At 41.4% G+C, this 27,897-nt stretch overlaps 1 protein-coding gene across 1 annotated transcript; it reads left to right on the forward strand.

Annotated features, from left to right (window-relative positions):
• The first annotated feature begins 236 nt into the window (after positions 1–236).
• On the forward strand, positions 237–27,843 carry LOC115480917 (T-box-containing protein TBX6L-like). Its single transcript, XM_030219902.1, has 10 exons — positions 237–272; positions 8,020–8,044; positions 18,234–18,381; positions 18,627–18,729; positions 20,027–20,191; positions 21,077–21,223; positions 25,553–25,623; positions 25,790–25,884; positions 26,637–26,802; positions 26,909–27,843. Exons 1-10 carry the CDS (start codon positions 237–239, stop codon positions 27,297–27,299), a joined length of 1,347 nt encoding a protein of 448 aa, XP_030075762.1. The 3' UTR covers positions 27,300–27,843.
• The last annotated feature ends 54 nt before the right edge of the window (positions 27,844–27,897 follow it).

The following is a 27,897-nucleotide window of genomic DNA, read 5'->3' on the forward strand; positions in this document are numbered from 1 at the left end:
ACCACCCAGCAAAGGAGTCCCATAATCTGTCTTTTTGTATTACTTCCCACAGGTACTGCTATTGGGAAATGAGGCTTTTGACTGTTTAAATGTAACTACTGCTGCTTGCTAAAGAATTCACATGATCATCTTCCAAGGTGGTACATATCATTCAATGTAAAAGTATGATGAAAGCACGCTACATTGGAGAAACAAGCCAGATGCAAAAGAAAAGATTTAATTTACACAGACATTATATGAAAAATGTCAGTGCCAACCTGGATGTCACCGCTGTGAGGCAGCACTTTACAAAACCAGAACACTGTATCAGTGATTTTATGGTGAGAATACTAAAAGGTAACTTTAAGACAATACAAGAACGTATGGCCTTTGAAGTCAGAACGATTAAACATTATGACACCCACCAGACAGGACTTAACAAAGATTTGGGTTTTCTAGACCATTATAAACCATAAAATTCTAGTGCTTTGTCACCCTCTTATCACCATGCATTATCTCCCTGTCCCTCATCCACCCGGCTCTCCCTGTCTTTCACCTAATCCACCCCACCTTCATCCTGTGAGATTGTCACTTAAATGCTTTGATGTTTCACTTATATATACTGTTATTTACCAACATTTGCTTATTTCTGATCTGACAAGGGCTACCTTCGAAAACTAATCAAAAAATGTATTGTTAGTTCAATAAAAAAGGTATCATCTTCTTTTCTATGCTTTATTTTATTTTATTTTTATTGATTACCTTTAAAAGTGGACTAACACGGCTACCACATCTCTCTACTAAAGAATTCTGGAACCTCTCATATAAGGAGGATGATCCCGTTACCTTGAGCAGGGAGAGAGATTTGGAGATGTCCTCCAGTCCTGGGCAGGGAAACTGAGAAGGGTCCTGAAGCATTCCATTGAGTAGCAGGGATTCTGAAGGATAATAGAATATTATTTTACAAGGCTTTATAAATGAGCCAATAAAGCTGATTTTGCTTGCATCTTGCGCAATGTGTGTGATTTGAGCATCTCATAGAAGAAAGTCCAGAGCACATGTATGAAAGATAGTAGAAAGCTCTTTCTGCACCGCTTCTACTCTTTTCATGTATTTTTGGAGGCTCGGCCTTCAGAACTGGTCAAATTTCGCTAGGAGAGGTCTTCTGATGTAACCAGCTTCTTTACTGAAAGTGGAGAGAGCCTATGAAGGTCACTGTCATGGAATCATGTGAGACACATAGCATAACTTGAAACATTTTTGTATGTAGGTTCATAAACCAAGTCAAACATGTCAAGTATTGGTTCAATGCATCACTAAAGACTGCTAGAAACGAAGAGAGTATGAAGATGGGGCTCCCACAAAGGATCCTGTTTCTTATATATTCTAGAAGTAACTCAACAAACAACTTGTAGGTGAAACCTTTTTATTGGATTAAATAGACTTTCTGAGTAGCTTTCAATAGTTATACTTCCTTTTGTGATTGATTGAAACTTTGAAGTGCCTATCTCCAGGCCAGTTTGAGGTTCTTTACTTTTAGTGAGACACTTTTCTAATCTAAGAGATTTGCATCCAGAACAGCATCGATATATGTGGGACAGAGAAAGTGGTTCTGATTAATGACCATGCTAAGTTTAGATTTAAAAAAACGCTGCCCTCCAGAGATCAATTTAAAAGCTGTGAGCTGATCCAGCAGTCCATGAAAATCACCTCCCCATCCCATATTCACACACTGGAATGAGAGTAAAATGGCTTAATCTATGGTTCGATCAATGTAAGCGCCTCTCCAAGCCCTTTGACTGCTGCTTTTAGTGCTGCTTCTCTCAGTTATAGCCACTTGATGAGAACAGAAAAGTCTGATCAATAATATGCCACCAGTAACTCTCTGCCCTCCCTGAGTGGGCAATAAGAGGGAGAAAAGATAAGCAGTGTGTCAAGTAGCTTCTCACAGGCCCTTGAGACTGTTTTTCTAAGCCTTTAGATAAAAATGATACAAGAGGATCCAGGTAAAGAAAGTCAGGGTTACAAATTGGACATATAAAGAAAAGCTGTGTGTGGCCTCAAACAGAGCTGTACAGCATCTTTTTTTTCTATCAGTCTTAGGAGGGTGCAGTTACAGGTGTCAGAAACTAGAGACTTAAGATATTTAGAACGTTGACCTTGGAACTTCTAACTATGGAATCTTCTCTTTCTTCTCCTTCCTCTTGTGCTAAACCAGACCAGTCACCACACTTTATTTGATGTTAGCTTACAGGGAATAACATTCAGGTGCAATAGCTATTTCCCTCCTAGAGGGTTTATTAAATCTTACATGAGACAATTGGGTGGGGGAGGGAGTGACTTGTCCAGAATCACAAGGAGCATCAGCAGGATCTGAACCTTGGCTTCACCCATTCTCAGCCTGATGCTCTATTAGACTACCTTGAGAATGGTATCTTTAACAGGTAGGACAGTGGTTCCCAAACCTGGAGGCACCCCAGCCAGTCAGGTTTTCAGGATATCCCACAATGAATATTCATGAGAGATATTTGCATGCAGTGGAGGCAGTGCATGCACATGCAAATCTCTCTCATGAATATTCATTGTGGGATATCCTGAAAACCTGACTGGCTGGGGTGCCTCCAGGACCAGGTTTGGGAACCACTGAGGTAGGAGTCAGTTTGTGATGTGATACAGTGATGGTGCAATACTGTGCTATAAGGGTGGCATGATCCTACTGAGAACTGGTTAGCCCAGACACAGAAAGATCTTACCCTTAATGTTTTGAATTGATATGATTAACTGCTTTTTTATCTTTATAGCAGAGGTTCTCAACCCAGTCCGCAGGTTTTCAGGACAGCCACAATGAATATGCATGATATAAATTTGCATGCACTACCTCCATTCTATGCAGAATCCAAGTTCTGCAAGAGCTTACAAGAGATGGACTCAAATCATGATATCCCATATGTAGGAGAAGGTAGGATAGAAGCATGACCTCTGGAATGTGAAACAGAGCCAGGGTCCCTTATTGAGTTGAGGGTTATCTAAAGTGAGATGTTGAGTTCTAATGTTGTGTGTGTGTGTCTAGTAACCAATTTGTTCTACTCTTATCTTCCTTGCTTTGTATGTATATCAAGGTATATTTATATACTAATGCAATATTTGAGTAGAGTCTGAGAGATCCCCTACAAAAGTGCTGACTTGCTGAAGTCTGCCCAGAATGCTTACATTTTAGTTAATTTCAGAAGACTTGCACAACATTTGCAACACATGAAAGTAGGGATTTTTGTCATTTCCAAAGGGGCCTGTATTTCCTAGTTTCTAAAGATGTTTAGACCTGGGGTTTGGAGAAGTGATGAGAGGCAGGGAATAGTGCTCCCACTTTAAAAATGCAACACTGAGAGTTCTGTAGCTTTACTCCTTCATTCAGCATGGTTGTATAATCCAGCAGTTATATGATTAACTGGTGGATCCTGGCAAAAGAACAGAATGAAGACTGAAGAAAGCCTGTAATAGTCTGTGTTAGCCAATCTCCCATGTCCTCCTCCTCGTCATCTGCCACAGATTATAACATTCTCCCTCTGTGCCTGTGGGTCAGTTGTTTTTCACTGTGTTTTTGTGATCTATGCACTTTAAATGCTCTCATTTTAAATGTAAAATGTCTAGATGTATAGTGTGCACAGAGTGGGTATATAATATATTGAATAAATGTGTGTGTGTAAGTTACAGAATCACCCCTTGAGTCATGGTACTCTTTTTGTATTTTTTAAAGATGTTTATTAAATGGCTATTTCTGTTAGATGTATCACAATGAACATACAAATTTCCCAGTGGCTTATAGTAATTTACAAAAGTGGGGAGGAGGAGTAGCCTAGTGGTTAGAAGAGTGGACTGATGACCAGGGAAGCCCAGCTCAAATCCTGCTGCTGCACCTTGTGATCTTGAGAAGTCATTTAACCCTTCATTGACTCAGGTAGAAACTCTGATTGTGAACCCTCTGGGGATAGGGAAATACATAGTGTACCTGAATGTAATTCATCTTGAGCTACTACTGAAAAAGGCAAGAGCTAAATCCGAATAAAGAAATAAAAGCTTTTTGTAAATTGTGAATGTCCTGCAAAATCATACCTATTCTCTATTTACTTTTGAAAACTTAGAGAAATCAATGTTAAATCCCTAAAACTAACTACTTTATGATCACAATCTTTGCTGCCTGGAGCCATTACTGGCATTTAATACCCTAACTGGTTTACTCACTGGGCCTTCAGATCCACAGACTAGATATTCACTGCCAAAGAGTTATGCCTCTGATATTTGACATCAGATGGTGTGACAGTATCAGTAATATGTATTTAAAAGAGCTAAATTGCATATCTGCCTAACCCAATAGCAAGAGACCAGCATGAACTAGGACTTCTGCCATCACAGTCTCATGTCTTTACACTCAGCTGTAACAGTTGAATGTTTCTTTCTTGTGTGGTGTGCCTATAAATTCTCTCTGCCTAGCAGATGAATCAATTTAACTATTTATGTAAAATATATTTTTATTGATAACAGCTCAAACAATAGCATTGAACATTGTATAACTCCGTGACAATATATCATGTAACATATCAACAGTTATTCAAACATATTCTCACTATTCGTCATCAAATTCCCCCCTCCCCCTCTCGGCCCTCCCTTCCGCCCCCCATCCTCCCCAAACCCTAACCTCCCTATGCCTTGTACGAAACACTCAAACCGGAGGAAACCTGTACTCTTATAGTTTCCTACCCCAAATATCATTCACCTACCCTTTATCCCTCTCTGCTCCCCACTCCCCGTCACAGAGCAAAGGTCTTATTCCTCGCATTAATTTTATCTTAAAGTGACATAGAATTCAGAATCAGGCTACACGCTCGTCCCAGCAAAGATTGGATATAGGGCTCCCAAATTGTCCAAAATTTCTTCTTACGATTAATTGTATGACAGGCATCTCAAGCGTCAAGCACCAATAAAGCGTGAAAAGCATTCCTCCAGTGCCAAAAGGAGGGAGATACCTCCTGTGTCCAATATTGTAAGATACACTGTTTCCCTATGACATTGGCTTTATAGATCAATGAGCGTTCTGCCTGCTGGAGGGAACTCCTGTCCCCCACCATTCCCAATATGATATCCTTAGGTGCCATGTGAATCTGTCTGTTCAGTAAGTGCCCGCAATATCTCGTTATCTTATTCCAGAAATCTCTTATATATGGCCATGTCCAAATCATATGGAGCAATGATGCATCCGTATCATCACATTTATAGCACTTAGGCTTTTCTATACATCTGGCATAAAATGACTGTTGGGAGAGAAATATGCTGTAGTAATGATTCTATATTGAATTTCTCTATGTCTTGCACTAAAGGTGTTTGTGAATATCTCTCTCAAATACTGTAAGATGTCCCCATCACGGATTTCCACCCCCAAATCAGCTGTCCACTTCTGCGCTATATCCGCATAACTTCTGTGTGGGGTCGCCATTACTTTAGCTTTATACAGAGCAGAAACTGTAATCTGTGTGCTCCCTGCTGGCAGGAAAAACTTCTCCAATAGTCGATATATCCCTCTGACACAATTGGATCGTTTAAGTTGGGAAACATAAGTATATACCTGGGAATATGAATGCCAATTTATATTCTTGCTCCCCACTATAGATTCCATGGTCTCCCTAGATTTAATCTCTCCCGATTCCTGCAATGTGTCCGCCACATAAACCACACCTTTCCTCGCCCAACTAAGAAATCTCCCCTGTGTTAACCCCGAGCCAAAATCGGAATTCCCAATAATCAATTTAACTATTTAGAAGGGGGGCTCAGCCACTCTTAGAGGGGGTATATATACTGGGTTCTGGAAGAAAACACTGCAATAGCAGTGGAAGTCCAGCTACTTTAGGAATTAAGTTTCTCCGTTGCCTGCTATTGGGCTGGAAATTCAAAACTGTCAGCCTCAAAAAGATGATAATGTCCCATCCAAATAAATAGATCGCTGGGTTTATTATGTAGAGTTTGCTCATATCTTTCCACTGGTAGCTCAAGGTGAATTTCATTCAGGTATAGAAGGTATTTCTTGCTCCCCAGAGGACCCGCAATCCAAGTATGTACTTAAGACAACAGAAGTCACATGGAGCATCATTGGGCTTTGAACCCTGGCTTATTTGGATCTTAGGTTGCTGCTTTAGGATACTTTTCCCACTTCTGTTGAGATGGGAGGATATATAAATAAAATGTCGCCTAATAGTCTGAGAACCATCTGTCCTTGGGACTCAGGATTTCTTGTCAAAGCCCGGCACAATAAATGTCTCTTAGTATAGGCATATGATATAGTTATATCACACGGCCATACACTCTCTCTTTCTCTACATACACAGTCTGCAAGTGGAAGTACCTCTACTGCTTCTGGCATTGTGGATTTGAAGGACACTGTCATTCATATGTGACTGTTAAGTACAAGCTTGGGTGAGGCCACTTGTTCATCTTCTTTGTTATGATGGGGCTCTTTATAGGTTATGATATATCATCTTGTGCAAGTCCATTAGAAGGAAACATTTAAGTATTCTAGACCTCCAAGCCCTACTGTTTCTAACTATTGCTTTACAGGTTTGAATTCACAGCCCACATCTTTCTTGTTAGCCCTTATTGCAATGTTTTCAGTTTTACCCTAAGAGGGCTCAGAAATTCTTTTTGCTAGTGACATATTACAAGCTATTCTCTCTCGTATTCCAATTAAAAAAACTTGATTGACATAATTTGTACATTTATTTATTTATTGGGATGCATTAACTGCCTTTATGAAGAGATTCACTCAAGGCAGTGTATAGCTGACACAGGTTGACATAAAAATTACAATTTTGTTAACAGTATAACAATAGTAAAATGGCCAGATATAAGAATAAATACAGTCAATGAGGTTAAATTGGAGAAAAGCAAAGTGAATCCTAACAATAGTAATATTAATCATACAGTGTCAGAAGCATTGCAGAGTGTTAGGTATAACGGGAAAAGGGATTGGATTAAATATACTGGTTACAGTGAAAGCAGTTCACATATCATATACAGGTACTTATTTTGTACCTGGGGCAATGGAGGGTTAATTGCCCACAGTCAGAGGGAATCAAGCTAAGTTCCCCAGGTTTTTAGACCCTAACCCCAACCCCTGCCCCCTCCTCCTCCACCTTCTTTGGGTTTAATCATCACGTTCCACGTGGCCTTATGTCTTGCTATCCCTGGAGGATTTTCTGCTTATGTGTTGTTATTGAGTTTTTTTAAATCAAATATTTATAAATATTAAACTACAATCAAAATGTGTTTCTGTGGTATGTCTTGTGCTTTGTTACTTTGCATAATATGTATTTCAGAAAGGGAGAAAAGACTATTCTTTGGGGGCTGTCTGCCTCCATTTATTTCTCTCTTTCTTAGACTCTGTTTCCCTCTGTCTCAGCATCAGCTCCAGTATCCTGTGTTCAGCAGTGGCCAATCCAGCTCATTTAGAAGTAGCCAGCGGATCCTAATGGAGAGATCCAATCACTATCTATTAGTTGCTAATGGACCTGGCGTCCAGAAATTTGTCCAAACCTTTTTTAAATCCAGCTGTCCGATTAACTTTACCACAAGCTCTGGCAACAGATTCCACAGTATAATAATGTTGACAGAAAAATACTTCCTTTAAATTTGCCAATAATTCGTTTCATGAAGTCCTATCAATATTTGGGTTAATAACCCTTTCCTCAGATTGTTTCACACCATTTGTGATTTGTGCTTCAGACTGAAAAGTGCTATCCTATGTAGTCTCTCAGATTTAAATTAAAAAAAACTTTATTGGCTTGACATTTTGTTAGTATGTTGCCAAATTAATACAAAAAGTGGTAAAGGGAAAGAATTTCAAAGACCAGGGCAAGGAGAAATCTGGTGCAGTTCGCTATTGTCTACCTTGTTCTCTCTGTCTTTGATGACCAAGGATCAGTTTCCTGTTTCTGTCTTTTCTTGCAGGAGTCTAATGAACTGCTCCTGCAGGAGAGGATATGATCTGGAGCATAGCTGGGAGGCAGAAGGGCACTGCAAGGTGAGCCCACTGCTCTCTCCATCCCCTCTGTCTCACTGCTGCAACTTTCACTTCTGCTTCACTTGCACTGATCTGATGAAGGAAGTCTAGTTCTTGAAAGCTGGTCACAAGTGCAAAAAGGTAATCCAATAAAAATAATGCTATCGGTCGGGATTCCTCCTCTATCCCCCCCCCACCTTTGCATCTGATTTCCCCTAGACCTCCCTAAACCCAAGCCAGCAAAATTCAAACATCAGAAGTAAGCACTAATGTGCACCATAACCTACAACATATCTGTTGAATTTTGTTTACTTCTGCTTCCACTTCAATTATTCCCTTTTCATCAGGTCAGTCTCATCAGAATAACTCTCAAAAGCTTGTCGCAGATGTATTACATTAGTCCAATAAAAAGGTCTCATCTGTAACTTGTTTGTTGAGCCTTATTTCCGAATATCCAGCAATAATAATTCTCCTTTTCTATTTGAGAAAGGATCTACACCGTACTCAATTCTAATTCAACACCCTGGTAAGCAGAGCATATTACCTGAACCTGAACAAGTCATCTATGATCTCTTACTATCTGTTTAATATATTTACTATGCTATTTGTTTACTATAATCAATATGTCTTTATTGAAGGTTACATATTACCCTAGTTCTCTTACATCTGAAATGATTTAGATATAGTTTATTTCTAATTTATTTGATATTTCTCTACATTAAATGCAATAATATTCGGTATCTCTCCTTTTGGTAATGGCGCTTGCTATTACGGCATAATGTAAGCCACATTGAGCCTGCAAAGAGGTGGGAAAATGTGGGATACAAATGCAATAAATAAATAATTAATAATAATAATATTCCAAGCTGTCAGTAGGATCTTCTTACATTGGAGAACAGGGGGTGGAGAAGTGCTCAGAGCAAGGTTTTGTCCTATAGATTACCTTTGAGGGCCTAAATATCATGTCCAGTTATTATTTTGAAGTGTCTTAAGTCTGAAGGGGTATTCTCAGTGAGACTTCATGGATGTCAATGTCATGTTAGCCTCACTGTCTCCCCCTTTCCAACCATTGCACAGATCCTGCCTTCCTTGTCCCTTCAAATCTCAAAGGCCTGAATGGGATAAAACTAGAGGAGCTCCTCCCCCTCATTAGCACCTAATGAAAAAAGGAACTCACCTTAAAGACAGAGATTTGGCTGCTCAGTCTGGATCCCAGGAGCAAGGCTAGAGTGACCTGCAACTTCTCTCCTGTAGCCTCTGGAACATTTAGGCAGGCACGTTTTAACTGGACTGACTGAGTACTGAGTCTTGTCCTGCTGACCTCTTCAGGGAAGATGCATTCCCTAGCTGGTAGGTGTTTTCTTATATTTGAAACGGTAAGGAATCCGATGAGAGAAAGAAGGTGAACTTTTCTGGTGTTATAGTATAGGGGTGAGAGGAGAGCAGAGCCCAAGAAGCAGCAGGGACCCAAGGGAAGGAAATTTAGTGTTTATAGGATAAAGGTAAGAGGGAAACATGGCCAGCAGGATGAAACGACATAGGAGAGGGGAATTTCTCTAGAGTTAATGATAGAAGTGGGAGGGGAAGATGGCCAGAAGGTTACAGGTGTATAGGGAATACTTCTATTTATTTTAATGTGATTTTCTGTCTTTCTGTGACAAAGCAGAATACAAAGTGTTACAGTATAATGGTGAGAGGAGAGCAGCATGCAAGAGGTTACAGGGACATGAGATAATGAAGACTCAATGTCTGCAAATGTATCTCTAAACTGTTCACTGTGGATTTTCGGGCATGCCATGAGAGCCAGTTTGGGCATCACAGATTTCCAGGCTGAGTGAGCTCTGGTTTTGCCCCCAGTACTTCTAGAGATCCGTAACCCTAATTTCTCCTAAGAAAGTGAAATGGGTCCATAGATGAATTGGTGCAAAAGGCTCCCTGTCAGTGCCTGCTGTCATGGGTCTGGCTCTGTAGTAGTTTGCAGGCAGATTACCACTGAGCTTTATGTCAATTGAGAGAAGCTGAGCCAGTCCTGCCATCCGAGCACATCCCATGTAGACTGTAAAAATAAATTGGCACTCCCAACATACATGCTACTGAAAATGCTTTTCAATTCATTAGGGAGGGTTTGGGTTAGAAGGGATTTTAGAGGAGGGGATAAATACCAATATGTTATGGTTACCTTGTTTTATGCAATTTCTATTGTAGCATTGTTGAGTGACTCAACAAAGATATTTAAACATAAATTCATATTTATCAAGAGAATCTTCCTTCTTCAAAACATTGAATTTATGGAAAAATTTGACAAATAATAAACTACATTATGCATTTTAATTTAGAACTGAGTGGGTAATCTGACAGCACCATTCTGCTCTTTGAATAGGGGTTGCTTGATCTGAGTAATGGGTTGCAGATCTCCTTTACTGATGGAGATTAGTTTTTCTGTTCTTCAGAGAGATATCTAATTTTGGGGAGTAATTTCTCCAAATGGGTTAGTTTTGCACATACCTTGACAGGAATGAGCCTCCCCCTATACCAGAGTAAACTGGAGATTATCTTGATCTGAAATTCACTGCTAATGGTCGTCTCAACACTTGCGCCGTGCCAATGACAGCTTTCTTCTGGTGTAATATGTACAGATGCATTTGGAAATGATTTTTAAACAGGTTGGTGATGCCCAATAAAATTAAGACAATTTATGTTTCTTTCTGCCACATTTTCTTGGTCTCTGCATTGGTTGGTACTACTACTTTTAATTTCTATAGCACTACTAGACGTACGCAGCACTGTACACTTGAACGTGAAGAGACAGTCCCTGCTCGACAGAGCTTACAATCTAATTACGACAGACAAACAGGACAAACAAGAGATAAGGGAATATTAAGGTGAGGATGATAAAATAAGGGTTCTGAACAAGTGAATAAGGGTTAGGAGTTAAAAGCAGCATCAAAAAGGTGGGCTTTTAGCTTAGATTTGAAGACGGCCAGAGATTGAGCTTGACGTATCGGCTCAGGAAGTCTATTCCAGGCATATAGTGCAGCAAGATAAAAGGAACAGAGACTGGAGTTAACGGTAGAGGAGAAGGGTGCAGATAAGAGAGATTTACCCAGTGAACGGAGTTCCCGGGGAGGAATGTAGGGAGAGATGAGAGTGGAGTAGGGAGAGGTACAGAGGAGCTGCAGAGTGAATGCACTTATAGGTCAATAAGAAGAATTTGAACTGTTTGCGGAAACGGATAGGAAGCCAGTGAAGTGATTTGAGGAGAGGGCTAATATGAGCATAACGACCCTGGCGGAATATTAGTCGTGCAGCAGAATTTTGAACAGATTGAAGAGATGGCTAAGTGGGAGACCTGTGGGAAGCAAGTTGCAATAGTCTAAGCGAGAGGTGATAAGAGCATGGATGAGGGTTCTGGTAGTGTGCTCAGAAAGGAAAGGGCGAATTTTGCTGATATTATAGAGAAAGAAACGACAGGATTTAGCAGTCTGTTGGTAGTACTCAAGGATCTTCTGTCTCTCCACATGTCACTTGGTACTGATATTTCTAACAATAATGCTGTTCTTGTGCTTTTCTCTGTTTTTTTTTTCTCTTTCTTGCATCAAGTTCTTTATTGGTGAGAACGGGAATATCCCAGGTGATCACCACTTTTTAATTCTCCACAGTTCTGTTCAGGTCCTGCTGCCCTGGAGTAATCAGGGAGAATGCAAGTGTGTTTTCTTTGAAAGAAAAAAACTTGGGGTTTTTTTAAAGGAATTTTTGTGATGCTTTAAAATTTTGCAACAATATACAGCCATGTCCTGATGCAGAGCTTTACTTCAAATTGTATTGACTTTTTTGTGGAATTGTATGTGCTGTACCCTGTTTTCAAGGAGCAGCGATTGCCAGAGAAGTCCTATTTACAGTGGGGGAAATAAGTATTTGATCCCTTGCTGATTTTGTAAGTTTGCCCACTGACAAAGACATGAGCAGCCCATAATTGAAGGGTAGGTTATTGGTAACAGTGAGAGATAGCACATCACAAATTAAATCCGGAAAATCACATTGTGGAAAGTATATGAATTTATTTGCATTCTGCAGAGGGAAATAAGTATTTGATCCCCCACCAACCAGTAAGAGATCTGGCCCCTACAGACCAGGTAGATGCTCCAAATCAACTCGTTACCTGCATGACAGACAGCTGTCGGCAATGGTCACCTGTATGAAAGACACCTGTCCACAGACTCAGTGAATCAGTCAGACTCTAACCTCTACAAAATGGCCAAGAGCAAGGAGCTGTCTAAGGATGTCAGGGACAAGATCATACACCTGCACAAGGCTGGAATGGGCTACAAAACCATCAGTAAGACGCTGGGCGAGAAGGAGACAACTGTTGGTGCCATAGTAAGAAAATGGAAGAAGTACAAAATGACTGTCAATCGACAAAGATCTGGGGCTCCACGCAAAATCTCACCTCGTGGGGTATCCTTGATCATGAGGAAGGTTAGAAATCAGCCTACAACTACAAGGGGGGAACTTGTCAATGATCTCAAGGCAGCTGGGACCACTGTCACCACGAAAACCATTGGTAACACATTACGACATAACGGATTGCAATCCTGCAGTGCCCGCAAGGTCCCCCTGCTCCGGAAGGCACATGTGACGGCCCGTCTGAAGTTTGCCAGTGAACACCTGGATGATGCCGAGAGTGATTGGGAGAAGGTGCTGTGGTCAGATGAGACAAAAATTGAGCTCTTTGGCATGAACTCAACTCGCCGTGTTTGGAGGAAGAGAAATGCTGCCTATGACCCAAAGAACACCATCCCCACTGTCAAGCATGGAGGTGGAAATGTTATGTTTTGGGGGTGTTTCTCTGCTAAGGGCACAGGACTACTTCACAGCATCAATGGGAGAATGGATGGGGCCATGTACCGTACAATTCTGAGTGACAACCTCCTTCCCTCCGCCAGGGCCTTAAAAATGGGTCGTGGCTGGGTCTTCCAGCACGACAATGACCCAAAACATACAGCCAAGGCAACAAAGGAGTGGCTCAGGAAGAAGCACATTAGGGTCATGGAGTGGCCTAGCCAGTCACCAGACCTTAATCCCATTGAAAACTTATGGAGGGAGCTGAAGATGCGAGTTGCCAAGCGACAGCCCAGAACTCTTAATGATTTAGAGATGATCTGCAAAGAGGAGTGGACCAAAATTCCTCCTGACATGTGTGCAAACCTCATCATCAACTACAGAAGACGTCTGACCGCTGTGCTTGCCAACAAGGGTTTTGCCACCAAGTATTAGGTCTTGTTTGCCAGAGGGATTAAATACTTATTTCCCTCTGCAGAATGCAAATAAATTCATATACTTTCCACAATGTGATTTTCCGGATTTAATTTGTGATGTGCTATCTCTCACTGTTACCAATAACCTACCCTTCAATTATGGGCTGCTCATGTCTTTGTCAGTGGGCAAACTTACAAAATCAGCAAGGGATCAAATACTTATTTCCCCCACTGTATATATAGTTCTTTTAAAAGAATGTTGGTGAATAATGACTAAAGACTGGTTTTAATATGCTTTTATATAAAAATTGGGACATGATTATAACAAGATTAAAGCAGTAAATGTGCTGTGTTCAGCACCAGGTGAAATTGCTCTGTTTGTTAGGCATGACTTACTGCCCTTTGTATCACAGTCCCACCATATGGAAAAATATTAATATGAATTATCATCATTAGGAAGGTACTTTGAATAGTACAATTTTTGTTTAAGTATTATATTGCTGGAGTGTTATAGGTTTTTGAGATATTTAAGTGGAGGAGTAGCCTAGTGGTTAGTACAGTAGACCCACAGCAGCGCCTTGTGACTTTCGGCAAGTCACTTAACCCTCCATTGCCCCAAATAAGTACCTGTATATGCTATGTAACCACCTTGAATGTAGTTGCAAAAAACACAGAAAGGTGGTATATCAAGTCCCATTTCGCTATACATCAGAATATTTGGGGCACATCAGTGCTATAGTGTTTATATAGCTTTTAATGGATGAGACTTGTCATCTTTTATTGTGCCTTTCTATATAGTTTTTCTGACATCAGCATGTCACATTCAACAGTGAAGCATCTTGTCTATCCACTATCCTTCCACTGCAATTCTCAATTCCTCATATTTAGGTTTAGATTTGCCCATCCTTATGGTTTTGATCTACTGATTGCTGAAGTAATGCTCTGTATCTCAAATTGTATTTGTGCTTTATCCAGTTTTGTTTTCCTTATTTGATAGACTAATTCTTTACAGTTTTTATTCTCTTGCTTTTCTCTCCTCCCCCCCCCCCCCCCCACCATGTGCTGATGGATACTTGCATTCCTTCTGTTTGTTGGATTGCTTGTCCAGGTTTAAGGAAGGAAGCTGATTTATTGTTTGCAGCACTTTTAAAAAGTACTTTTCTTGGGGGTGATGTGTCCAAGTGGGTTAATTTTGCACATGTCAAGACAAAAATGAGCTTCACCTCTGTGCTTGAGTGTGTTGGACAGTATCTCAGTCTCTGCTAATGCTGATCTGAACACTTGCATTTTTCCAAAGAGACACATCTTTTATGGAGTTCATAAGCATGGCGAGATTAATCCTTTTGTGGGCCCCGGGCAAGTAAGCACACTGTCCCCTTCCCCAAAGGGTCAATACATTTTAAAACTCTCACAATGGAGCCCCATGACTGCAGAGGAAAACCAGGAGAGGAGGAAGCAGCAGGTAAGAAGCACAGCTCACTGACTTCTCCAGACTGAAGGACAATATCTTGTGGGGGTAGGGAGAATAGACAGATCTGTGAGGGCAGAGGTGGTTCTGGTCCCTCCACCCAATATCGCCCCATGCACGTTTTTCTTTCTGTGAGCCACTGACTTCCAGGACAAAAATCTGCCTTGGAGGTTACAACATTACACATTTAAGAGGGGCCTCTCCTAAACATTTGAGCCCTAATCATGCGCCTGCTTTGCTATACCTTGATTCTGCCCTGTTCATAAGGTGCAGTATACGTGGAGGGGCATAATCGAAAGGGACGCCCAAGTTTTTCTCAGGACATCCTCGCAGGACGTCCCCGTGAAGGGGCGGGGAAACCTGTATTATTGAAACAAGATGGATGTCCATCTTTCATTTCAATAATACGGTAGGGGACGCCCAAATCTGGAAATTTAGGTTGACCATAGAGTTGGTCGTCCTTAGACTTGGTCATTTCTGATTTTCGGCGATAATGGAAACCAAGGACAGCCATCTCAGAAACAACAAAATCCAAGCCCTTTGGTTGTGGGAGGAGCCAGCATTTGTAGTGCACTGGTCCCCCTCACATGCCAGGACACCAACCAGGCACCCTAGGGGGCACTGTAGTGGACTTCAGAAATTGCTCCCAGGTGCATAGCTCCCTTACCGTGTGTGCTGAGCCCCCAACCCCCCCCCCCCCAAAACCCACTCCCCCCCAACTGTACACCACTACCATAGCCCTTATGGGTGAAGGGGGCCATATATAACATGTGTGTGTGTAAAGAGTAATATTGTGAAGTGGGATCTCTCGAATCAATGGAGTACTGTAAATGAATAAACAAGCCAATATAGTTCTCATTTAAACTCCCTGGTACATCCTTGAGCTTGCCATGAAATTAACAAAATAAATGTGTGAGTCAAACTAACAGTGTTGCACCAACAGTGTCACAATAAAAAGTTCCAATGGACGTATGTCCCCAAAGAAATGTTTCAAGTGCTCTCAAATCTACATAGTCAATGATAAAGAATCACTTATCTGCACAGCATCACAAACGTCTCTTGACAAAAAGCCTTTGCATCAACGTCTCTTCTTGAAATGAGGGCTGAACTTCTCTTGACAAAAAGTCTCTGCATACCATTTAAAGTAGAAGGGAATCAAAAATTTTTTTCACTCGTTCCAAAAGTAGAAAGACTAGGGGACACTCAAGGAAGTTACATGGAAATGCTTTTTAAACAAATAGGAGGAAATATTTTTGTACTCAATGAATAGTTAAGCTCAGGAACTCTTTGCCAGAGGATGTAGTAATAGAGGTTTGTGTATCTGGGTTTAAAAAAAGGTTTGGACAAGTTCCTGGAGGAAAAGTCCATAGTCTGCTATTGAGACAGTCATGGGGAAGCTACTACTTGCCCTGGAATTGGTAGTATGGAATGTTGCCATTTGGGTTTCTGCCAGGTACCTCTGACCTGGCTTGGCCACTGTTGGAAACAGAATACTGGGCTAGATGGACCATTGGTCTGACTCAGTATGAATAACTTAAAAACTGGAACATCCAACATATGAATGGCAAGAAAGTTGGATGTCTTTATTCTGACTTGGATGTCCTTTTGAAAATGCCCCTCTTTGTGAACTATCTGCTTTTCAGAGCATAATGTTACTGGGTATTGAAATAATGCTCATTTAATTTGCAAATGATAGCCAATCTAAAAGGGTTTTTATTGGAATCAATCTAGGACAAGTTGGATACGACAAACAAAATAAATTTTCTGATATTGGGGTTGAAACCATGTTGTGACTCCATACAAGCTTTTTCATTTTGTTTGAAAACTTGATGTAGTCATACACTACTTTCTGCCTGTTTGCCAATGTTTTCCTCTCATTGTCTGTGTACAGTATCATATGATCAACCCACCCATCTGTTTATTTCATTGGTGCTAATTTTCAAAGTACACAGACCTTCAAAGTTACATGAAGGGACATTTTCGATATGATATCTAAGTCCAGCTTTGGACGTTTTGTGCTAAACGTCCCAAATCCGAATCAAAACAGTAAAACGTCTATTTTTTTTTAATGGCCACATGCTAGATAGTTCTGTGCTCTGTGCGTTTATCTTTTTGTTCCATTTTTGAAAAAAAAAAAAAAAAAAAAAAAACCCTGTCCAAGTGCAAAACTCACAAAATCAAGCCATCGGGATGTAGGTAGAGCCAACAATATGAATAGACTGGCCACACAGACATCCCAAGAGAGCAATGGGGTGCCCTAGGGGGCACTGCTGTGGACTTCATATAAAAGCTCTCAGGTACACATCTCACCATTATTCGCTTATCTTGTCTGCTGAACCCTCCAAAACCCACCCAATACCCACTGCCCCCAAGTGTACACCACTACAATAGCCCTTATGGATGAAGGGGTCACCTATATGAGGATACAGTAATTTTTTTTGGTCAGTTTTGGAGGGTTCACATTTTCCACCACAAGTGTAACAAGTAGAGTGAGATATGGGCCTGGGTCCCCTACACTACTCCAGGGACCTGCTTGCTGTTCTAATAGAACTGGCTATAACATTTGAAGCTGCCATAGAGGCTGGAAATTCTATTTTTATTCACTTCTTTGGGGGTGGGAGGGGGTTACTGACCACTGGGGGGGGAGTAAAGGGGGGTCATCCCTGATTCCCTTCAGTGGTCATCTGGTCATTTTTGTGCCTTATCCATTCTAAAAACAGGTCTAAATCAAAATGTTGAACTTTTAGCCTTAGATGATTTTGCTTTGTTCCATTATGGCTTTAAAACATCTATGTATTAGGAACACCTTAATCCCACCCCCAAAATGCCCCCTTGTGATTTAGACACACTGTAGACAAATTGAACAGATGTCTGCAAAATAGGTTTTGAAAATACTGATTTGGATGTTTTGAGAAGAAATACATCCACATGCTGCTTTATGACACTTTTTAGACATTGTTCTCTTTCAAAAAATGAGCCCCATAGTAACTTATGTAACATTGTAAGTCTCTGTGCTTTGAAAATGAGCCTATAAACCTCCCCTCCTCTCTTTCTCTCAGTGAAGTATATTTTGAGGTTGTAAGAGTTCTATGTGTGGTATCTGTGTTGCAGAATCTGTTGTCTCCTAAATCATTTCCATCAATGTTATAAAGGTACAGCCACTAGTACTGACACGTTACTCAAGATGGGGTATCACTGGTGACCTGTATAGAGGCAACATTACCTCCCTTTACCTGCCACTGTTCTAATTATACAGCCTCACAACCCACAAGCTCTCCCTGTTACAATATAGTATTAACTGGCGACCTTAAAGGTTATCTGAGAGATTACAGCACATTTCTTGTTGCTTTCCATAGCTATGTGGCTAATGGACTTTTACATCCCACATTCATGATTTTACACTTTATTTAGAAACTAGTATTCCAAACCCTTAACCATTTTCCCAGTTTTCAAGTCTTCCCTCCTCTCTCTGTTTTTGTGCTGATAGACGTGAAGATTCCATATGATATTTCTTCATCCGCCAGTGTAGAACCAACCTATCTTCAGAGTTCTATCACCGTCACTCTAGATGATCTGCCTCTCTGGACAAAGTTCCATCATGTAGGAACAGAAATGATTATCACCAAATCTGGCAGGTGAGGAAGGAGGCCACGTCTAGTGACACTACAACATTGTCATTTATAGGGAATTCTAGCTCAAGAAATTGAGGCAGTCCAAGGAACAGTTGCTGGGTAAAATTAGAGGCCTGCATGCCTTAAATCCCATCTCCTTACTTCTTACTTACTTATGCACTAGAATGAATTGTGAGCGAGAGCAAGATTCAGAACAGTATGTACCTTCTCATCCCTCACTCAGACCTTATGTGTTTTGTATAATCCAGACGGATGTTTCCACAGTGCAAGATCAAGCTGTCAGGTCTCCTTCCCTATGCTCAGTACATCCTACTGCTGGACTTCACGCTGATAGACAACTTCAGGTACAAGGTAAGAAGTCTGGGGTACCTGGTCAAAATAGCCCCGACAAAAAAGCTCCAGACATAATAGTCCCTGACATAACAGCCACTGTCAAAACGGCCTGCCCACAATATATAACCCTTGACAAATTAGCCCCCCGACAAAAGGTTCCAATCAGGCTGCCCAGAATATGGCATTGCATTTTTTTTCCTAATAATCTTACCTTGCCAAACAGGATAAGGTTGGTAAGACTATGAAAATGATGACAATACTGTTTGTTTTTTTTAATTAGCATGTTGATGGAAGAATAGTTTCTTTAAATAGCAGATCATGAATACCAGTTTGTAGCTATAGAATTTTATTTATTTATATATGCTTTATGCAATTGAATGCTGGTAGGAGTCTTTATCTGTAAAGATTTCAGTTGTAGTTTATTATATTTTTTGTGATGTGTTATTTTTTCTTAGGGGGCTGTTTTGTGTAGAGGCTATTTTGTCAAGGGCTATTTTGTTAGGGTGTGAAATGTCAAGGGTTATTTTGTTACAAGGCTGTTTTGTCAGGGCTTTTTTGTCGGGGCTATTATGACTAGGTGCCGAAGTCTGGAATGCAAGCAGAGAGAATGAATGGGTCTTAAAACGCTTCCCTACACAGGAATACAGTGCTCCATCACTGCAGAACATGACACTACTTTCCTGTTGTTCCCTTTCCTACTGCCTACGAAATGTTTCCAAAAACCAGAGGCCACCGTTATTGGGGCAGCCAATAAATAGAGCTTTTGGTTTCCTGTGGCAGGGAGAGGTCATTTCCTACTTATTTATTTTATTTTGATTTATATTTGATTGTATCTACTGCTTATGTATTTTATCATATTTGTTGATTTTTATGAGTTCTTGTTGAAATAATTTTTATTGTAAACCACTTTGTTATATTTTTGGTAAAGTGGTATATCAAGGAAATAAACTATTAAGAAGGCTTCCCGTACCTTATACAAGGATAGGTAGTCAGAGGACTACACAGCCTTCTGAAAGAGGGTGTTGGGGGGAGGGGAGGGGAGAAGGACAGGGCCATGTGCTGAGGAGGAGATATGGAAGAGCTTTTTATATATATATTTGTTTTTATTAAAGGCTTAAACATTACAAACTCTGTATAATATACAGCAATAAACAGGTATTAAACAGAAAATGATCCTCCAAATACAATCCTAAACACCCCCAGGCCTTCTCCCCTCCCCCTCCGCTATGGAGGAGGTTTTTATGCAATATATGCAGGTTTAATCTTTGGCAGTTCTGGACAGAGGGTGATCTGCATCTTTCTCTCCCTGCTCCAGTGGAATAAAAATCGATGGGAAGTAGCTGGAAAAGCAGAGCCACAGCCCCCCTGCCGCACCTACATCCACCCAGACTCCCCAGCCCCTGGAAATCACTGGATGAAGGAACCAGTCTCATTCCAGAAACTCAAACTCACTAACAACACCTTGGACCAGCATGGCCATGTAAGTGGTACAGTGTGGGCATGAAAGAGGAAGAAAGGTGTGGAATTCCCTTCAGAACTCCATTGTGGGATCTGTGAGGAAAATGTCCCCCTCAAAGCTCTGGACACCTTTTCTTCTCTTGGAGGTTTTTTTTTTTTTTTTTTAAATTTCCTGATAGTTTTCTTCATCTTTTTTAAAATTTCTAGTACTAGAGACAATTTTGCAAAACCACCACAGAATATTGACTAAACTGAAGCTGGGGGGTGGGGAGGGCGGGAGACTAAAGGTACACCACCCACTCCTACTACTAATCATTTCTAAAGTGATACCAGATACACAAAGCACTATACAAGTCCCATTGGTGTAGAGTTCCAATACAAGGCTTCATGACACACATTAATTACAGTAAATGTGGTTAAATATGCCTTTGAAATTAAAAAAGAAACCTGGAAAGGTGTGTTTTAGACAGGTCTTGAATATGGTTAGAGAAGGAACATGACACACAGACTCAGGAAGACTGTTGGTGCAGCATGGTGGAAAGTATGAGACTGGAACTGGCAATGGAGGAGAAAGGCACGCATATGAGAGCTTGCCCAATGAACAGAGACCACAAAGTGGGGAATGGAAGTGAGATGAGACAAGAGGTAGTGAGGAGTTAGAATGAAGGCGTTTATAGAGAACTATGAGAAGATTGAATCACATGCAGAGCCCCAAAAAGAGGGCTACACAATTATCAACATTGTAGACATTGGTTAGCTGAATTTTGGGTAAATCATAATAGATATAGATGGTTCAGTGTGAGAACAGAAATCAGCTGAAGATGATGGAAGGTTTAGAGGAACCCCTTATGCTACTGGGATGATACTTTGTTATCTAATACTGAATGTGAGCTCTTTCTGGCACTAGATCATTCTGCATTCCATGCATCACTATAAACCACGCTTCCATGTGGTACAGGCTGAGGACCTATTCAGTGTGCGCTGGAGCATCTTCCAGATGTTTAGCTTCCCCGAGACTGCCTTCACATCTGTTACTGCCTACCAGAATGAAAAGGTGAGATGGCCTGTGAAAGCCAGAAGGATGAACCAGGCTGCTAATCTCCTTTCAAGCAAACCATATGATGGTCATAGCTTAGTGAGGTCCTGGGAAAAGCTAACAGTAGTGCCAAAGCCCCTAAAGATCAACCTCCTCAACGGCGACTGGGGGAAAGTCACAATGAAACTGTCAGAGCAGTCTTATGACCCCAAGACTGGGATGATCTAGGGAAGATAACCGTGACACTGTAGTCTTACACCAGATAATGTATCTGTCCACCCTTGGCTGTGCTTTGTGGTCAGAGAGAGGCAGCAGATAGGATAATCATCTTCTCATACCCTTCATCTGTTCAGAAGCTTACACACATTTGTACTTTGGGGGGGGGGGGGGGGGGGGAGGGAATCAATTATTTGCCTTTAAGAATGCTGGGGATGATGCACAAAGCCACTATACAGAGCTATACACTGATGGCTCTTACAACAAAATTAATGACAAATTATACCATGGCTGTACAGTAATCAGTGAGCATGCACATTACTATTGTAGAATGTCCCCTTCCTATCAGTGCATGAGTGATGAGAGACTCACGCCTTGACAAGTAGGGTGACATAAAAAAAAAACAGGACACCACTAGTTTTTGTATCGCCAGTGATCTAGGAGCCTGTAGCCTGCCTTATATGGCAGATTGACCCCACTTGCACCAGATGGGGTCAGGCACTGCCATTTTCTAAGATGGTGGTGCTGAGGCAAAAGCAAATGGGGGGGGGGGGGGGGGGGAGCACCACTAGACACCAGGGATTTTTCATTGTGGGGGGGGGGGGGGGGGGGGGGGGGGAAGGGATCAAGGCCACTAGACTAAGCAGAAACTGGTCTTGGCTTGGTTTTTTTTTTTAAATAACATCACCCCACTTCTCAATGTGTGAGTCAATCACTACTTATACACTGACAAGAAAAAGACATTCTGCAATGATATGCAGATTACTGCTGCATTTTTTTAAATGTTGGGGGAGGAGGATCAGGTCATGGGGCCAGTGGATTGACTACCTTGTCAGGGTGGAGGATCAGGTCAGATTGGCTACGGTGGAAGAGGGGGGGTTGAGTTGGATCATTTCAAGGGGTCTGCTAGACAATTAGGGAGGCTACCTTGTTGGGGCAAGTGGTCAGAGGGAGGGTCATTTCATGTTAGTAGGGCTATCAGGCTGATGCAGAAAGCTACTAGGTTGAGTTTGGTATTCTTGTATGCTGCCTCAGACCTGGCAGCTATATTTCTGGTGTTTTGCTTGCCTAGTAGACATCAGCCCACAACTCACAATGTCTTTGAATTGCTGCAGATTGATTACAAGCTTCTTTACCAAACATTTTAGTATACTGTGTGCTGATGTCTACTGCACAAGATAACATCAGCACTGAAACACTTTTTGCATCCTAGTCAGTAACAAGAGCATAGACTACTTGCTAGCCATGCACTTCTGCTTGTGGTAGTGTTCTACATTGCACAGCGAAGGTGAAATAAAATAAAAAAAACTAGATGATGGCACTGGAGTAAAGACTTTATTCATACACATGCAAGACTCAACACGAGTCGTGTTTCAGCCAATATGGCCTGCATCAGGAGTCTATAAAAGAAATAACATGTAAAATACATATCATATAAACAAGTAAAAAGACATGGTCAAATCAAAATATAAAGCACATAAATATCTGCTCAAATTAATATAAATCCAATTAGGAAAAGCATACTATTAAGATAATATCTGTAAGACTATCCTGCTTATAATCGAACGAGAAAAACGCCCAAGTTCTGACCTAAATCGGGAGATGGACGTTTAATCTCACAAAAACGAATAATGCGGTATAATTGACAGCTGACCTTGGACGTTTTCAACTGCACTCCATTGAGGAAGCGTACGAAGTTGACGGGGGCGTGTCGGAGGCGTGGTGAAGGCGGGACTGGGGCATGGTTATCACCCGAACAGAGATGGGTGCCTTTCGCCGATAATTGAAAAAAAAGTATGCGTTTGTAGCTAGAATTTAGGGCACTTTTCCTGGACCCTGTTTTTTCACAAATAAGGCCCCAAAAAGTGCCCTAAATGACCAGATTACCACCAGAGATAATCGGGGATGACCTCCCCTGACTCCCCCAGTGGTCACTAACCCCCTCCCACCACAAAAAATGATGTTTCACAACTTTTTATTTTCACCCTCAAATGTCATACCCACCTCCCTGGCAGCAGTATGCAGGTCCCTGGAGCAGTTGTTAGGGGGTGCAGTGGACTTCAGGCAGGTGGACCCAGACCCATCCCCCCCCTACCTGTTACAATTGTGCTGCTTAATGCTTAGTCGTCCAACCCCTCCTCCCCCAAACCCACTGTACACACATGTAGGTGCCCCCCTTCACCCCTTAGGGCTATAGTAATGGTGTAGACTTGTGGGCAGTGGGTTTTGAGGGGGATTTGGGGGGCTCAACACACAAGGGAAGGGTGCTATGCACCTGGGAGCTCTTTTACCTTTTTTTTTTGTTTTTGTAAAAGTGCCCCCTAGGGTGCCCGGTTGGTGTCCTAGCATGTGAGGGGGACCAGTGCACTACGATTCCTGGCCCCTCCCACGAACAAATGCCTTGGATTTATTCGTTTTTGAGCTGGGCGCTTTCATTTTCCATTATCGCTGAAAAACAAAAACGCCCAGCTCACAAATTGTCGAATAAAGCATGGACGTCTATTTTTTTCGAAAATACGGTTCGGTCCGCCCCTTCACGGACCCGTTCTCGGAGATAAACGCCCATGGAGATAGACGTTTTCATTCGATTATGCTCCTCCACGTATGTGACTTTACAAGGCGGGATATAATGTAGTTAGTAAATAAATAAATAAAATCATCTGAATGACATTTAACAAATACATAAAGAAAGACAATCAATATACATAAATACAAACAGCATAAATATTATGTAAAGATGTAAAACTTACACAGGAAATAAAAATTATTAGCCGACTAAGGGTCCCTTTTACTAAGTGGCGGTAAGCCCACTGCAGGCATACCATGCGCCAATCTGGATCTACTGCTGGCAGTAGTTCCACCCCCAGCACATGGCATTTCTGGCACTAGTGGAAATAGTTTTTAAAATATTGCCGAAGGGGGTTATCCAGCGGTAACTAGGCAGCACTACACGGTAAGTGGGTGATGTAAGTGCTCCCCTCGCATGTCCACATGGTAAGAGCAATCTTACCGCATGGCCATGTCTTTTTCAGCCTTTTTACCTGCTTTGGTAAAAAGGGTCACAGCCCGTGGCAAAAAGGGCCCCCACCGCTAGTAAAGGTCCCTTTTTAACGCTGCTTATAAAGAGGGCCCCTAAGACATGTAGCCACCCACCATATAGGAATAATGAAAATCTGTATTAAGAACATACTTTATGAAATCATAACAACAATAAACAAAACTAATATAGATGAACATGAAATATTCCCTCAGGTATACATGAAAGTAGGAGTTAAATCATGGATTTAATAAAGGCATTAAGTTAAGGTATTTAAAATGCACTGAAACAAAGTATTGTGCTAACATAACCACAATAAACAATAGTACTGCTAATTTGGCAGTGAACAGAAATTAATTGAAAATTACTAAAAATACCTTCTCTAGGGTGTTTGGCAACTCAAGCTTCCAGCTATTGCTAAGCAAAGCTATAGTAAATGAAAAAGGGGATAAACGTATTGAGAACAGAAAAAGGGGTTAAATGACATTAATGAACATGATAGGAGACATAGCTTCTGTGGTGTGAACACCATAAATTAATTGAAACAAAAGGCAGCCTAATGTGTAACGAAAAAAAGGCCCCTCAGTCAGCTAATAATTTTATTTCCAGTGTAAGTTTTATATCTTTACATAATATTTATGCTCTTTGTATGTATATTGATTGTCTTCCTTTATGTATTTGTTACATATGTCATTCTGATGATATATAGATATTATTTTAATAGAAAGTGTTTCCTAATTGGATTGATATTAATTTGAGTAGATATTTATGTGCTTTATATTTTGATTTGACAGTGTCTTTTTACTTGTTTATATGGTATGTAGTTTATATATCTTTTAGATTCCTGATGCAGGCCACATTGGCCGAAATACGACTAGTGTTGAGTCTTGGATGTGTATGAATAAAGTCTTTACTCCAGTGAAACTGTCTAGTTTTTAAAACTTTTGTGTCACCTTCGCTGTGTGGTGTGCGTCCTGCAGAGGTCTGCTTGGTTCTTATGTGATACTGTCATTGTTGTTGTCAGCATTCTACATTGGCCACTCTGCCACATGCACTATAGGTGAAATTGTTGGGGTTTTTTTTTTTTTTTTAAGATTACAAAACTCAAGATTGACAATAACCCCTTTGCCAAAGGATTCCGGGACCATGGAAGGAACAGCCGAAGGTAGGAAAGGAAGTGGAGGAAGATTTGCAGGCAAGAGAAGTGTGTGTGTTGGGAAGAGATTGCAAAATGTGCAGACAGGAGAGAGAAGTGGGGAGGGGGGGGGGGAGCAACAGTTGCAGGCATACTCTAGATTTTATTGCTAAACATATGCTGCTTAATTTTGCAGAGAGAGCAGTGGCAAGAGCGGACAGCTGAGCCTAGGAAAAGGACAGAAGAGGGTAAAACTGGAAGAGGCAGAATCTGGCTCAACAGCAGCAGCAGGTACTGAGAGCAGGGAGGAAGGAGAGGCAAAGCCTATGGTTGTCCAGAGAAAGCAAGCAAAAAGTTCAGACTCCTACACATTCCCCTCCACTCACTCCCCCCCCCCCCCCCCCCCCCCCCCGATGACCTGCACGTGGGCAGCTCCCAGTTCTTTGCACTATCACAAATTACTTTAAATGGAACAGCGATAAGATTTGGTTCATGTATTGTGTGCAATGTAATTTGTGACATCACAATTAAGAAAATCTAATCCATCATCATATTTTTTTTGTCTGAACTAGCATTTGAATATCTTGGTGACTTGCTGCTCCTAGAATTTCAAGAAAATTGCAGGGAGGTGTTAAAGAAATTCAAACATCAAGAATCTTTTCACCTGTGTCTGAGATAAATGCTTAATGAATTAGGCCCAAAGTGATGCTAGAACCAATGCAAGGGACCAGGAGGGCACAGCATTCTTTTAATGAATAAGACCTTCTAATCTAAGGAGTCTCTAGAAGAGGAGACAGAGACTCCGCAGAGATGAAAACAGGTCAAAAGCTCAAGGGGGAAAATTTGCTGTTGCTGATTAGCCTTTTAAATTTGAACACTACATATGTTTACATTTTATATTATATTTTTTTTAATCTTTCGGAGATGACTAGCTCATCTATCTTTGCATTCTCTCCCAGTTCTCTTCATTTTGTTTCCTGCGTTCATCTACTTTCTTCCCACCCTGGTTCCCATCCTATTGAACAGATTTTCCACTATTGTAGAAGTGAAGGAAGAGACCCATCCTGTTCCAGTGGATGAATATCCATGCTGGAGCACAGACCAAGATGGAAACCAAACCCATCCAGTAACACCCCGAGTCTCAGGACAGAAGGGGGTCATCACCAGAGAGCAGCTAGTTTCAACTTCAGCATCCTACCCCATGTACAGGTGAGTCTCACAGGTACTTACATGAGGCCAACAGTGGCCCTATGGCAGAGCTGAGTGCTGATAGAGGTGCAATGTCATAGACTTGATGTATGTCTCTGCCTCTTAGACACAGGTTCCATGAGACAGGCAATGCACAGCAAGTGTCCACTGAAGACCTTTCTGCCAGTGAATCCCGGGATCCACCTCACACGTCAGATGTTGTCATGGTGTCTGAACAAGATGCAAAGGTTTCATTGGAAGGTTTCTCCTGCCTGACTGCAGCTCCTTCACCTCAGGATATCATCACCATGACAGGGCAACGGGGGCTGAGATATAACCCTTATAGTGCAGACCAAAACCGGCCCCAGTGGGTGACCCAATCCCAGCACCAGTACAGAGCAGTGGGGTATTCTCCTGCCTTCTCCATGGACTTTAACAATCAAGGATCATCGGGACACCCCCCAGGGAATCTTACTGAGTGGAGTCAATACCCACTCTTCCCATATTCCTGCTGGTAATCTGGATTGAAGTTCCATGGAGCCATTTTAATCTAAAGCCTCTTGTTTTCCCTAGTTCTGATTTGTGCTACTGGCTCTCACAGTGGCTAGACGTTCATGCAGTCTGCCCAGCCCAGCCCAGCCCAGCCTTTCACAACTTTTCATTTTAGAATTTTCTGATATTATCCTGCATATACCCTGTGATTCTCCTATCATGATCTATTTCTAGAGCTTCCTTTCCACTGAAAAAGTTTTGCTTCATGTCTGAGGTATCTCATCTTTTATTCCCATCCTCCCCTGTTAAAGGGTGTAAGTATCTAGGACCTATGTGTGATGCTTACAGACCTACCCCGATATTGTACCCACATCTGGAAAGTTAATTTTAAAAGAGAAACACTTTGTTCCCTTTGAACACTTGGTAAGGAGAATGTGGATGTTAGGACCCTTAATTTGCAGCTGTTTGGAAGCAGATGTTAAGTACACTTGTGAAAGAACATAAGAATAGTCATACTGGGGTCAGACCAATGGTCCATCTAGCCCAGTATCCTACTTCCAACAGTGGCCAATCCAGGTCACAAGTACTACTACTACTACTATTTAAAACGAATCGGAGAAAATT

The sequence above is a fragment of the Microcaecilia unicolor genome, chromosome 11 (genome assembly GCF_901765095.1).
Source record: "Microcaecilia unicolor chromosome 11, aMicUni1.1, whole genome shotgun sequence".
NCBI lineage: Eukaryota > Metazoa > Chordata > Amphibia > Gymnophiona > Siphonopidae > Microcaecilia > Microcaecilia unicolor.

Bases quoted from the DNA above. Each gene is read 5' to 3' on its own strand.
- LOC115480917 (XM_030219902.1), top strand. From the start codon at position 237: ATGAAAAATGTCAGTGCCAACCTGGATGTCACCGCT. The intron at 21,224-25,552 runs GTGAGATGGCCT...TTTTTTTTTAAG, and splicing joins CTGCCTACCAGAATGAAAAG to ATTACAAAACTCAAGATTGA. The intron at 25,885-26,636 runs GTACTGAGAGCA...CCACTATTGTAG, and splicing joins TGGCTCAACAGCAGCAGCAG to AAGTGAAGGAAGAGACCCAT.